The sequence below is a fragment of the Nothobranchius furzeri genome, chromosome 12 (assembly GCF_043380555.1).
Source record: "Nothobranchius furzeri strain GRZ-AD chromosome 12, NfurGRZ-RIMD1, whole genome shotgun sequence".
Classification (NCBI taxonomy): domain Eukaryota; kingdom Metazoa; phylum Chordata; class Actinopteri; order Cyprinodontiformes; family Nothobranchiidae; genus Nothobranchius; species Nothobranchius furzeri.
In genome coordinates this window covers 49,829,866-49,844,544 of record NC_091752.1, presented here as the reverse complement: position 1 = coordinate 49,844,544, position 14,679 = coordinate 49,829,866, and the positions used below count along the sequence as shown (strand labels likewise).

Here is a 14,679-nt window from a genome sequence, read left to right as displayed (position 1 = left end):
CCACCAAAAATATTTTTCGCCAGCCGCCACTGATTCCACACCATCTTCGGCGATGCGAGACGGATCGATAAGGAATGAAAACATTTTTAAAGATTCTCATCAGATGGCCGACGAAGGATATAAACAAACGTTGGAACAGTGTCACGCCAAGCTGCAGAAATTAAAAGCTGTTATGATACGATGGCACTCATTAACCCCACCTGCCAAGTGACAGTCCAAACTGTAATTGAAACGCAGAGCCATACCGGTCAATACTAGTCAACGATGACCCAGATGGACTCGTTACAAACCCCTGTAATATAACAGAGCTACATGTGACCTCTCAATACATTTTTGGCTAGCCATTAGCAACTGAAGTTTGTGTACTCTATAAAATTCCATAATACAAAGAGCCCCTGGAAAGGGAAGGGTTGTGGCTCAAAGGTGCAGTATACACCTGGATGTGTTGGATGGAAGTTGAATCATGTTCACAGAATAAATGAATATTGGAAAATTTCCAGTCATTTTAGTTGGTCATAATATAGTTGGCTCGTCCCAGTTTGATGCAGGTGTGCCATCTAGTCTCTGGCGTCCTTGGACAGCTCACTCGTCTTGTCCAAGCGGAGGTTGGAGTCTGACTGGTAGAAGGCGTGAACAGGTGTGTTTTATACAAATGAGTTCAAACAGCTGCAATTAATACAGGTTACGAGTGGAAGACAGAGCAGCTTCTTAATGGAGTAACACGTCTGTGAGGACCAGAATTTTTGCTTGTTTGTAGCAGTGTTGACTTTGACAGGACATTTTGTTTTAGTTAATTGTCAAACTTGCTTAAGTGATAGTATTCTTTTCGTCAACTAATATATGCATTTTTCTTCTGGTGCAATAATTTTCAACTTCTGTGAAGGAAATGTTAGCTATACCTTCTTGAAACTGTAAAGAAATATTAAAAATTCACATTTTACAGTGGTTTATGTGCACATATGCCATCAACAACGGATGTGTCCAAATTCAGGGGCCGCATCCTTTTTCGGCCAGATTTCAGAACTGATGACATCACAGCGATGAAGACTATTGTTATATATTTAAGGGACTAGAGAAAAGTCCATTGCTTTTTTAAAGCTAAGGGGCAAATACAAGTTTGTGTCATCACAAACTGGGAAAGTAAAGCAAAACCACTTCTCAAGTGGAAGAAAGAGCTGCTACTCTCAGAGCAGCGGTTCTTCTCAAAGCCCCTCCCAGATATCGGAGCTTCTCAGCTTATAGCAGCCTGAGCGAGGGATTGTTGGGCTTAGCCAGCTTCCACTTGTTTTCTTAAAGTGACAGAGCTCTCGAACGACTCATTGTAAAAACTGCTGTAATCACTTTGTGTGAGAGAGGGATTTTGCACAAAAAATGTCAAAAACAGAAGACCTAATACGAGTAATAAAAACTCATAATATGTCACTTTTTTGAGAGATGTTAGCAGCTTGCCAGGAAAAGGAAAGTAGTTAGCTTATCAATACTTTCAGAATTAACTTGTTTCTGTAAATGGAAGCAGCTATATAAAAGTGACTTTCTATTAAAGAACAATGGTTTCTCAACCTAAAATCAGATTTTCATACAAATATGGCAACACAAATACGTAAAATGTACAATCTTATGTCTGAACCGTGACCCAGAAAAGTGAAAATCCTGTCTTTCCGATTGCTGAAAGCATTAAACCATGAAAATGACATTTTTAATTAGGGCACATTTTAGACCATGCACCACATCTTGCATTGGGTACTTGAGACCACCTTGAATAATTGTTGATAGTAACAGAGGTTTTCTGTTATTATCAGTATTTTCTTAAGGAGGCCAGCTTTCAAATCGTGAGTGTGTGTTTGATACGTTTAGAATTGAAGTGTGTGTGTTTGTGTGTGCGTGCGTGCGTGCGTGCGTGCGTGTGTGTGTGTGTGTGTGTGTGTGTGTGTGTGTTGCTGCTGTGCACACCAAGGACACCTCTGGCACTTTTTCTCCCCGCTCACTCTATACTTCTCTTGTATTGGTTCCTGATTGGCAGCTGTAAAAACAAAGTGACTGTTTGTGCTCTCTCCTGATTGGTCAGGAGTCCCAGTGGGCAGGTCATGAGAGTAAATAAATACAGAGAGCAGCCTGTCAGTAACTCACTTCCATCCACCTCACTACAACCATCAACCATTGCTGAAACTGTTTTCCAGCAAAGATTCCCGACTAAGAAACAGAAGAAAAGCGGGTTTTTCATTTTGAAGGGAGAAAGGTTGTCATGTCTTTCGAGGTGAAGGAGAAGACTGAGGTGCGTCTGGTGTTTCTGGGGGCAGGTGGAGTTGGGAAGACGGCCCTCATCCAGCGGTTCCTTAAGGACACCTTTGAGCCAAAGCACCGGCGTACGGTGGAGGAGCTCCACAGGAAGGAGTATGAGGTGGGAGGAATCAAAGTCACCATCAACATCATGGATACCAGCGGCAGCTACTCCTTCCCTGCCATGCGGAAGCTCTCCATCAGGAACAGTGACGCCTTCGCTCTGGTCTATGCCGTAGATGACCCCGACTCCCTTGAAGCCATCAAGAGACTGCGAGAAGAAATCCTGGAAGTCAAGGAGAACAAATGCACCCCAATCGTGGTGATTGGCAACAAGATCGACCGACACAATGAGCGCCGGGTGTCGAGCGAGGACGTGCTGTCCAAAGTGGAGCTGCACTGGAACCATATCTTCTTAGAGTCATCGGCGAAGGACAACGTCAACGTGATGGAGGCCTTCAGGGAGCTGCTGCAGCAGGCCAACCTGCCCAGTCAGATCAGTCCGGCTCTCTGCCGGAGGCGGGAAACCTTCCCCAAAGAGAGCAGCAAACGGCCCCCCATGAACAAGACCAACAGCTGCATCATCGCGTAAGGACGGAGGACAAATCCCAGGCTCAAAGGTTCTCAAGACAAAACAGACTGTGAATGTCAAGAACTTTTAATGTGAAAACCCTGGAAGAATGGAAGATATTCATTTAAAATGTTTCTAATTGTGGTTGCTTGTTATTTTTTTCTTGTTCTTTTTTATTTTTTAGAAGCGAACATGCTTTTTTGTCTACAAGTGGCGGTTTTATGGCTCAAGAGATTTTGAACGTCTAAATATCGGTCTTGTTTTCAAACCGAAGCCGGAACGAGCATCAAAGTGTAATCGATCACCTGCAACACATAAAAAGCCATTAGTGGTGATTTTAACGTATTTAAATAGAAGCTGCTAAATAAAGGTGCCCTTTCAAAACCGTCCCACTGCTACATGTTGGCTTTTCTCAATGTGAAGTATCTTACAAGGGTTTATTTCTGATCAATAATAAAAACTTTTAAAAACCAACCTTATAGTGTTGTTGTCAGCTTGATGTTAGAGAACAAACAAAAACAAGGATTCTGTTTGTTTAAAGGGCACCAGCAAGTCACATAAAAGTCCCATTAACCTTCATCTGATTGAAAAATGTAAGTTTTCTGTCAAACTTCACACACACACACAAACATCTGGAATAGCAAATCTATCAAAATAAAACAAAGCAAAACCTCAAATTTCTGCATGTGCATGTGATTAATATAGTAATATATACTTAGATAACTAACTTTCCAATGTAAGCTAATATTGATCTTGTTGGGTCGGACTTTGTCAACATTGATCTCCCTTCTTGAGAGCAGCGCTGGCCAAACCAGACCGGTGAGTTTAGATGATAGCTGCCACATCTGTGCACGTTCCTCTGGCACCCACACATCTTCATTTATTTCATTTTGAAACGGAAATTCAAAATCTCATACTTGTTCTGCAGAAATGACAGACAAGTTCAACACAAAAACTGCATTTCATGACTCAGTTTTGTGATGTACTGCCCCCTAGTGGAGCAGTCGGTTACAAACGTGTCCTATAAAACTACATCAGGTTCAAAAGACTTGAAGCCTCGTTCTTCACGAAGACTGGACTTACTGATTTGTGCAAGTACTGGGGGAGGGGGGGGGGTGTCACGAAAGGATTTCATCTCCACAACAGCATCTTAGTTTGCCAGATAAAATAATCTCACATTGTTTTACTATGATCAAGCTCATATTATCAATGTGTGTTGATGTTGAAGAATCCATTCAGAGCAACGCTCCAGGATCTTCCTTCTATTTTTGTCCTTTTACTGATAACAGCAGAAATATGAGGTTTAAAAATGACTCGTCTTTAAAAGTCACTATGGTGGAGGCTGCTGCCCTCTTCTGCCTGCAAAGGAGTATATCGGGAGTCTGTAGCTCTCCAGCAATGAAGCATATGTGAAAATGGAAAAATTAGAATATGGAGCTAAATTCCATTCATTTCACTAAGTCAACTTAGACTGAGAGACCATCTAAAAGCTCAGGAACGCTTTGCGGGTGTTCTGGATTCATTAGCTGATTAGAGTGTGACACTTTGACTCTAGAATTTAGAATCTTTTCACAATATTAGAATTGTCTGAGATTTTGAATTTGTGGTTTTCATGAGCTGTAAACCATAATCATCACAGTTACAACAAATAAAGACTTGGAACATCTGGAATTTGCATGTGATGATTCTATCTTATTAATCAGTTTCACTTTTTAAGTCAAAATACTCAAATAAATGAACTTTTGCACCATATTCAAAAATTTCAAGTATCGCCTGTAGTTAAGTTTTTTACTGTGGGTCAGTCAGGCACCTTAAATAATAACTGCTCTGATTGTTTTGTTTTTATTTCCTCTTTTGTGTGACAAACTCCGACATTCTGAGTGGCATAAATGTGTTCCTCTCTCACACCTTTAATCATTCATAGACTCTGTATGTAAACATTCAACAGCCACCTACAGAAGACCAGATGTCTTTGATTAGAACACATTTTCAAGTCATTTCTCATCAAAGCCAATAAGGAGGGGCTATTCAATTCCAGGCCTCGAGTGGACCAATTTAGGTTAGATGTTACATATATGGGGTCTATATCTTTACATATATATATATAGGGTCAATATTTTTACATATTTAGGTTACATATATAGGGTGTATATATTTACATATATAAGGTATATATCTATATTTACACAAAATTAAACACCCAATGATGAGCAAGAGTCTGCTTCTAGACCTGCAAAAGGAGGAAAAAAGAAAAGGGACACACAACAATAAATCAGGAGCAAGCTATCACTGTGTCAACCTAATGAGAAAATATAAAATCAACATTGTTTTACTGAACAGTCAAATGATAATAAATCACAGTGCATTAAGTGCCAACCACAGCCTTAAGACGTGTTGAACGTGCCCAAGTCCATACTTATGAGAGCACCATGTGAGCACCTAAGTGTGTACACGCGCTTGTATATGTAAGGCTTCTCTATAGGGACGTCCAATAGAGAGTGTGAGGGGCCACAGATCCGCCCACCAAAGATGTATAGGAGATGGAAGGAGCTCCAAGTCTCAGAGATCCAGGAGCTGCCCCAGAGTGCAGGGACCCCAGGGAGACTGCAACCAGAAAAGCCCCTGCCCCCCTCAAGAGGCGCAGAGGATTGCCCCGGGGGCCACAACCAGTAGCCGGCACAGTCCCGGGGGATATCAGCGGCAAGCCCACAGGCCCGCCCGCAGCCTCCCACACCCATACCGGCCGAGCTCGGAACCCAGCGACTCGAGACCCAGAGGGGACCACCCCCGCCGGGGACCCAGCAGAGCCCAGGGACTCAGATCCCACTAGGCAGCCACCGGGATCGATCAGGCAGACGCCAAAAATCTTTAACCCCCTGACCCTGGAGCCGCGAACACCCAGGCAGACCAAGGCACCACAGTCCACACCAGGTGTGGCAGGGGGAGGGGAGACGAAGATCTATATCATCAAAAGAAGTCCCAGGAGAAGAGAGGAGTCAAAGGCCCCACCTGACATATACATATAAAAGAAGTGCCTGACTCTGTCCTGCCAGATGTTTTTAATTCATTTTTTAGTCGGTTTGAGAGGGGGGACCTTGTTGGAAAGGTTGGGGTCTGCAAGAAAGCCCTCAAACCTAGTGAGGGATTTGTAATTTCACTAGACCAGGTCACCATCTTACTTAAAAAGGTAAAGGTGGGGAAAGCAAGGGGCCCCGACGCCATCTGTGGGCGTACCCTGCATCACTGTGCCAACCAGTTGAGTGGTGTTTTTAGCAGATTGTTTCAAACATGTGTGGATGTGGGTCAGATTCCATCTTTGTGGAAAACTTCTACTATAATCCCAATCCCTAAATCAAGTACTTCAAAGGAACTGTCTGACTTTAGACCAGTAGCACTCACATCACTTGTGATGAAAACTTTTGAAAAAATTCTAAAATCCGAAATTTTATCTCTGACAAAGGGGAGACTTGACCCACTTCAATTTGCCTACCAGCAAAATAAGGGGGTAGAAGATGCAGTGCTTTGTGTATTGAACACGGTCTACAGGCACCTTGATAAAACGGGGACTTGTGTAAGGCTCTTGTTTGCAGACTTTTCTTCAGCCTTTAACAAGATGCAGCCCCACATCCTGATTGAAAGACTTGCCAATGTTTTTAATTTGCCCGATCAGCTTCTCTTACTGATTTTGAACTTTCTTACGGGGAGGACCCAGCGGGTGTTGGTTAATGGTCAGATTTCCCTCCCATTAATGTCCAGCACCGGATCTCCTCAGGGATGCGTTCTGTCCCCCCTGTTGTTTATCCTGTACACAGACAGCTGCAGGGTCACTCAGAACAACAGGTTCTTGGTTAAGTTTTCGGACGACACTGTTTTGATGTCCTTACTTTCGGGATCTGAAATAAACCGTGGTCCTGCGCTGTCAGATTTTGTAGAACGGTGTGACAGTAACTACCTGGACCTGAATGTCAAAAAAACCAAGGATATGATTATTGATTTTAGACGCTCCACACCACCCCACCTTGGTAGTAGCATCATCCACGGTGAAGTGGTGGAGGTGGTTGAGGAGTACAGATACCTTGGTTCTTGGATTGACAACAAGCTGCGGTTTGTCACAAACACGGACTCCATTTTTAAACGAGCTCAGCAGAGAATCTATTTTTTAAGGAAATTGAACTTTTTTAACGTGAATAAAAGGATTCTCTGCAACTTTTATAGCTGTTTTATAGAAAGCATTTTAACATTTTCATTTGTTTGTTGGTACAAAGCCTTGTCCATGAAGGACAAAAAGAAGCTGCAGAGCATTGTAAAAATCTGCTCCAAAATTATTGGCGCCAAACAAAGAGACTTACAGTCTCTTTGGGAGGAGAGGGTGCGAAAAAAGGCTAAATGTATCCTTGGTCAGCCCCTCCATGCTCTGAACTCTGAGTTCTCTCTTATGCCCTCAGGATGTCGTTATTATGTACCTTCTCAAAAAACAAACCGCTTTGCCAACTCCTTTGTTCCATCAGCTGTTGAACTGCTTAACTCTGAGCCGGGAAGGGTGGCGAAATAACAGCGAAGTATCATCGGCTTTAAGCATGTGCCATTTTTGGAGGGCTGCTGCTCATCCTCTACCCTTCATTTAGGATGTGTTCGGCATGTTGGTAGTGACACACATTGTGTGATTGTATAAATGGATTGTTTGCTTGGTTGATTTTATGAGCGAGTTATTCTGTGTGGTAAGCTACAAATTAATTGCCCCATGGGGACCAATAAAGTTTTCTGATTCTGACAGTCATACACAAACACAGTCACACACTCCCTCCCTCATGCTCACACATACACATACAAACCAAGACTTACAAAAATGCACGCTGGACACCCACTCATGCTCCCCATACACACCCTATTCACTCTGGTCCCGGTACTGCTGCACATGGGGTACAACCATCACCAGTTACCAGAGTTTGACCCTTTCTGCTGGGGTGCTGATGAGCAGGCTCCCCCGCCCAACGCCGAGCACAGCGACCTACATTCATTCATTATTCTGTCATTGTAATCTGACCCACTAGTGACACCATGATGTCTACATGGATTGTTAGACAGTGGCCTCCGGTAACTGATGAAGCTTTATTAAAGGGGCATTATGGAAGTTTGACAGCCAAAACATGTATAGAAATAATAAATTTCTTCTTCATACATTCTCCTGCAATGCCCTGGTCCTATAGAATGAGCCCTGGTAATTTTACTGTGATTGCCTGTTTTTCTGTAAAATCACAGAAAAAGAGAGTTGTTTGGGTCGAGCAGGCTGCTTCATGCGCGTTCACGCTCAGGCATCGCCCGTAGCATTTGCTATCCGTAGCTTTAGCAGCAGAGAGTGAGGCAGTGCCAACCCAGCGACTTTGTCGCTGTTCCTAACGCCTAGTGATGAACCTAGCTACATTTCTGAGGACCCTTAGCTACTTTCTTCTAGCCATTTTCGCTCTGAACCGTTCTTTGAACGTTGTTTCAGTTGTCATCAACCATATAAAAGTTACAGATACAAAAGACGTAACTGGCGTTTTTGCTCACCTAGTAAGTCGTCGGACTCTCGTGCAGAAGACCCAGGTTCGATTCTGGATGTGAATATAGTTTCTTTTGAGTTTCTTTTTTACATGAATGGTATATTTTTTTTACAGTAAGATGCCCAAATTTTTATTTGAGACTCGCCGAATGGCATTGAATTCACAGATAAAAAAGATGTGGGTTCAACTTTCATTTTGGAACAATTTCTCAAGCAAGGGAAGGAAAGCTCTGCGACGCCTCGTGCACGAGCCTACTGTTGAAGCTGCCGTTACACTTTTGGCCTGAGGGGGCAATCGCGAGCATAAAAATTCAAAACTCTGTAAAGTCCCTTTAAATTATTGCTGAAATCAATATAAGAATTAATCATTTGTTTAAGCGATAAACAGGAAACATTAATCGGGAGATAACAGACACATATAGCTTACGTGTGCAGAAGTTAGCACACTAACAGACATTTAGTTATTATGGACACTGGATGAACTACAACTTTTTGGAAGGCAAATATCCCGTTACATCTGGCGTAGAAGTAACACAGCATTTCAGACAAAGAACATCATACCAACAGTAAAATATGGTGGTGGTAGTGTGATGGTCTGGGGTTGTTTTGCTGCTTCAGGAACTGGAAGGCGTGCTGTGATAAATGGAACCATGAATTCTACTGTCTACCAAAACATCCTGAAGGAGAATGTCCGGCCATCTGTTCGTCAACTAAAGCTGAAGCGATCTTGGGTGCTGCAGCAGGACAATGACCCCAAACACACCAGCAAATCCACCTCTGAATGGCTGAAGAACAACAAAATGAAGACTTTGGAGTGGCCTAGTCAAAGTCCTGACCTGAATCCTATTGAGATGCTATGGCATGACCTTAAAAAGGTGGTACATGCTAGAAAACCCTCAAATAAAGCTGAATTACAACAATTCTGAAAAGATCAGTTGGCCAAAATTCCTCCAGAGCGCTGTAAAAGACTCGTAGCAAGTTATCGCAAACGCTTGATTGCAGTTATTGCTGCTAAGGGAGGCCCAGTATATGACAAAAAATAAATAAAAATCCCCAACACAAGTTTGTGTTTTGGTTTAGATATTCAAGAATATTTTATCAAAAGGTTGGTGTCCAATCACCAAAAAACACAACTACAGGTCTCTGATCGAGGGCCAAAGTCACTTGGGTTGGGCTAATTTTACATTGCCAGGTTGGCCAGGTTGTATGACTGCATGGCAGGCAGAGAGTGCTTCTGCAGCCAGACCGCAGTACAGAGTGAAGGTGGCTGACTGGCAGGGTCTGACTGGCAGGTCCTGCACGGACCACGGGATCTCACATCAGATTTCCTTCCAAATCCAGAGCTGTCTGCTGTATTTAGAACAGCCGACACGTCCAGCAGCTTTTCTGGACGTGTTCACAAAAGAAACAGCTTCCACTTCTTGCTGCTTATTTTAAAAACCCCACTTCACGCAGAGCGTCTACGGCTGCCTGACTGGGAAGTGTCACCGCTTTAATGACAACACATTCTCACACCCAAGGCATCAAAATATGACGCGTGTGACCAAGCCTCAATGTATGACAATTCGGGACGCCCCAGCGCGTCAGGAGATGATGATCAGGGACATGCTGGGTCATGTGGCTCCGCTGGCGTCACTGTTTGACACGCGCGGTCACACGGACATTGTTCGACTATTTAACCTTCCCGTCACCCCAATCCTAGCCTTAAGGTCCATAAACTGTGACCTTAAGGTTAGGATTGGGGTGAGGGCAATGTTAAGTAGTTCACAAGTATATCTAATGTCCGTCTCACCACCGGCGTCGGATACCGACACTCTGGGACGCTGTTTCAGCTGTTTGTCCCTGATTGTCGTCTCCTGACGCGCTGGGGCGTCCCGAACCGTATATATTGACGCTTGGTCACACGCGTCATATTTTGACGCCTTGGGTGTGAGAATGTTGAATGTGTTGGTGATGATGGTGGCTCGACCTCAGGTTATTTCGCCAAATTGGTCTAGACTAGAGGGTGGCTTGCCAGTCCACCACATGGTACACACGCGATACTATCAAGTCGTCAGTGAAGTAAATAAAATATTTTTAACAGAGTAATCCACAATCAGATTAATTTTCCAAGCCTGCATCAACACTGGTCATGATCGAACATAACTTGTTATGAACCTGAGGATGTTTATTCCTCTTTCTGACAGTAAACTCACAAATGAATGTGGAACACTGTAGAACTGTCCTCATTACTGCTTTTGTTCTCGAAAAGCCCTTTCATGTGAAGCGTTAGCGTTTCCCCGCCGCTGAAACACGTTTCCTCTTTCCACCAGCTTTCAGTCCAGGTGGATTGTTTCTCCAGAACAAGACGAGGAAGCAGCCGTAACCATCAAAGGTTTACTTCCTCTTTGAGTAGTTTAAACTCACAACTAGAGGACCTTCTGTTTGGATCAGGATAGAGGACTCAGACACAGGTTTCCTCCAGCTCTGACAGACTTTTTGAGACTTGTTGGGGTTACGCAAGTTTCTTGTCTCTGATCCTGGACTTGGTCCAAGCTCTTCAGAGCTTTTCACACTTACCTGAGAAGTTTAGAGCAAGTAAAGGATCTCGGACTACACTACACTAAACCAGGTGTTTTAGGTGAAACGGTGTCATTGTCAGGACATATCAGGCTGTGAGGTAAATGTACATCTAATGTTTCTTGCACTCTGCTTTTTCATGTCATAAAACTGTTTTATTCTCTTTACTTTGATCTTTAAACAGTCGTTTCTCTAATAATAAACTGAAACTTGTTGTTTTTTGTACATTTCATAATTTTCATCAAGTTAATTTTGATTTCTTTATATTTCTTTACAATACAGGTCTCTTTACTGTTAATACATTATTAAGCATTGATACAACAACAGCTGCCTAACTGTATTATGTAATGCATCACTAAGCAGAAACCCCCTGGCCCTTTGCCCTAACCTTAAGGAAACTTAATGGTCAAAAATAGCATTAGCAATAGCATCCGTTGTTTGATCATGCTTAATAATGCATTAAGTATCATTAATAAAGTGTTACCTAATTCTGCTTAGAAATGATTTTCAATATTCTGTGATATCGTCTTTCATGTCTCTCTTAAAGTTGGGATTTTTCTTTGTGATGATATTCTAATATTTCAGGTTTCACCAGATTAAGAACAGGTGAGCATGCTGAAAGGACCAGAGTTGGACTCCACTGGTTTTGATGGTGTGCTTCAAGCTGTTTGGTGTTTAAAGTTAACGAAGTCTCCCCCCCCCCCCTCCTTTTTTTCCAGCGTATATTTATGGATTTGCTCATTTTACTATAAACCACAACTTAAGGACATTTTTGCCTGTTTGAAGTGAGTTCCTCATTGCACGTATAAATTAAATGTACATTTATAGGTCCTAGATACTTGAGTTTTAGTGTAAAACATAAATATAAATGTTAAATATAAAGAATTTCATCAGACAACAGGCAACATCTTTATTTTCATACACATCAGAATCAGACAGGACAAACCAGAACAATAAATACAGTCGTATGACACCTATAGGACATTTCATGCAGTCATTTCCTTTGTTCCATACCAACACACCAGATTAACACTCGTTCTCAAATGTGTGTTTCATAACACTTCATGGAAACAAATCTGACCGACGCAGACAAAATGCACATTTAAACAGAGAAGTGTCACAGTGCTGCTGTGGGGAAGACACCCTCTCCACGAGCCTCTAAAACAACGTAAAGAGCAGCGACGTGTAAAGAATGTTTCCCTGAGCAAACAAAAGCTGACAGAATCCTTGTGAGCATCACTTTCAAATAAAAGGTTTGTGTGACTAATCTGGAAAACACTCTGAGGTGACACTGTAACAGAATCTGTAGTTAAAATAACTTCACTGGTGTTTCAAACACTTATAAATAAAAGCGTTAGTGTAACAACGCAGGAAAACCTTCGGCAACCTCAACTAAAATGGCCAAAAATCTGCATTAAGGCCAGACTTTCCACTTTCTTTATGTTTTGTAGTTAGAAGCGACATGCTTCGTTTCAGTGCTACAGGAGCGAGCGGGAGAGTAAGGAAACATGCTGGTTGGGCATCGTTTCCCTTTGCAGATGGACTTCAGTCAACATATGAAATGCTGTTTGGTCATAAATAATAAAAACTATTTCTTTGTTATGTTGTTTCTGTTTTATTTGTCCTAATTCCACTTGTTTTTGTTCTTATCTAACACAGAGTCGCAAAGTTTTTACCTTATTTTGCCAACAGTTTCAACTACTTCCTGTCGCCTTCGTCAGAGCTTTGAAGGAGTCACATCTGTTGCCAAATCTTGTAAAAACTTTGCTACCCTGTGTGTTAGATATAAAAAACAAACAACTATTTGTTTCTAGAAGGACGGAGCTGAAGGTCAAGCATCTCAACTACAGTTTTTCTTTTTCTTTTTTTGCTTTGGGTCAGTCTGATTCTATACAGGACATTTTGTTATATTTGTGTTTTCCATCCACAAGAACAAATAACTGATAGTTGCTCCACACATCCGACTTTCCTGAACTTATTTCAGCCACTATGAAGTCTGCTTCTGCCTGAAATTAAGATTTATCTTACTGGATTGATAAGATAACAGCTAGTCAGAGCCAACCCATCCCATCTTTTTCATTTAAAACATCTTTACATGATCGTAAGGGTGTGTATACCAGAGTATGGTTAAAGCTGGTGTAGCTAATCTGCAAACAAGCTAGTGAACATCTCCCCTGAGACTCTTCTGCCCGAACTGGAAACCCACAATGCCAGAGAAAACGAGGGAACGCTAAACACCGGTCGCTGTTTTCTAGGTCCAAACGTCTTTTGTTTTCATAAACTTCAAATGGCGTTTTTTTTTTTGGACTCTGGTAGTTTGTCCTAAAGTAGAAGTGGTAGCAGCCGGCAGTTTCTCCTTCTCTGATATCACTGAGCAGAGAACCTTTCGCACCAGTGGTGTTCTGCTGCTAAATATATGAGTGTATAATGGAGGACCCAGGGAAGTACGGAGGTTCGAAAAGACCAACAACTAGATGGTCGAATAAATGCGTTTGGTCTAAAATGCAGTGGCGTAGCAAGCTTGAGGCTGGGCCCCAGTGCAAGTGTTGCTTTTTTTTTTATCTCCACAATATATTTATTGCTATACTATGTTAGAATGTTGTTGAGTCATGAAAAAAATTTTTTTAACCAATTTGTTTTCCGAATTTGATAATGTAGCTTTAATACCCATTTCAGACTCTTGTACTGCTTTGATCTAATTATAAGTATTCTTGAGGGTTTTTTTTTACTTTTTTTTTTTAAATTAGAAATCTGAAAGTATTTTCCACATGGAAAATACACTGCTGGTATAAATTAGCATTTAGCAAGTTTAGCATTTAAAGATTACATCATGTATCAAGAGACTTGAGAGAAAAACCTTTTGATTGGCTGGCAGCCGATCATGCCGACTGTGTCGAGTACTGGCTGACTTTTAGTGCTGATACAAATACTCACATCTGTAAATAACAACAGGATGTTTTGTAAAAAACCTAATGTCAAATTTTAGACCATTAAACCAAAACGAAAGAAATCATGTTTTATATCGCTGTTTGATGTCATATTATGTTGTTCCTCCACTGCCAGGAATAAAGCCATGAAAAACAAACCGCAGCACTTCTGAACAATGCTATGAGCCGTTGAGTCACACATAAGCTTCACATATATGAAACTGCATCACTGCAATACTTTAATTTGAAATTTACCAGGGTTTTTACAACCGTGTGTGATTTTTTTGGTCTAGCCCTTTGTTAACTGCTGAAATTGATGTGTTCCAGAAGTGGCGCGAGGAAAAAACAGAACCCGATCGTATCTTTGGCGGTGTGGTGTGCCGCTTCTGAGACACGTCTGAAAATTGCCGCGTCATGGCTGGTTTCAAACATCCATAGACTATAGTGGATTCTATTTGAAGCAGTGCCACTCCGCGCCGCAGATGCTTCCAGTGTGCAATAGCGGTAGGTGGGGCAATACACTTTGATCTTGGTTACACTCAAACTAGCCATTAGCTCATCAGTCCTATGGGAGATAAAGCCTACTTTTCCAATCAGGAGGCAATTTTATAGAAATAGTATCTACATACAACTTTCACACACACAAAAAAACTCTTGGACATTGCTGAAATATCCCTTTAACATTTGTCGTATAGGGCATTGGTTGCTAATAAAGGGATGTATTAAAAGTACTACCATTGAAGTACTTCACTCTCCTCACCCTTAAACTCAAAGATCCATGTCATCATTTGAATTATGAAGCA

At 41.9% G+C, this 14,679-nt stretch overlaps 1 protein-coding gene across 1 annotated transcript; it reads left to right on the top strand.

The window, feature by feature from the left end:
• The first annotated feature begins 2,131 nt into the window (after positions 1–2,131).
• Positions 2,132–3,503, top strand: rasd4 (rasd family member 4). Its single transcript, XM_015945964.3, has one exon. The coding sequence runs from the start codon at positions 2,243–2,245 to the stop codon at positions 2,867–2,869; it is 627 nt and encodes a 208-aa protein (XP_015801450.1). The 5' UTR covers positions 2,132–2,242; the 3' UTR covers positions 2,870–3,503.
• The last annotated feature ends 11,176 nt before the right edge of the window (positions 3,504–14,679 follow it).

Bases quoted from the DNA above. Each gene is read 5' to 3' on its own strand.
- rasd4 (XM_015945964.3), top strand. From the start codon at position 2,243: ATGTCTTTCGAGGTGAAGGAGAAGACTGAGGTGCGTCTGGTGTTTCTG.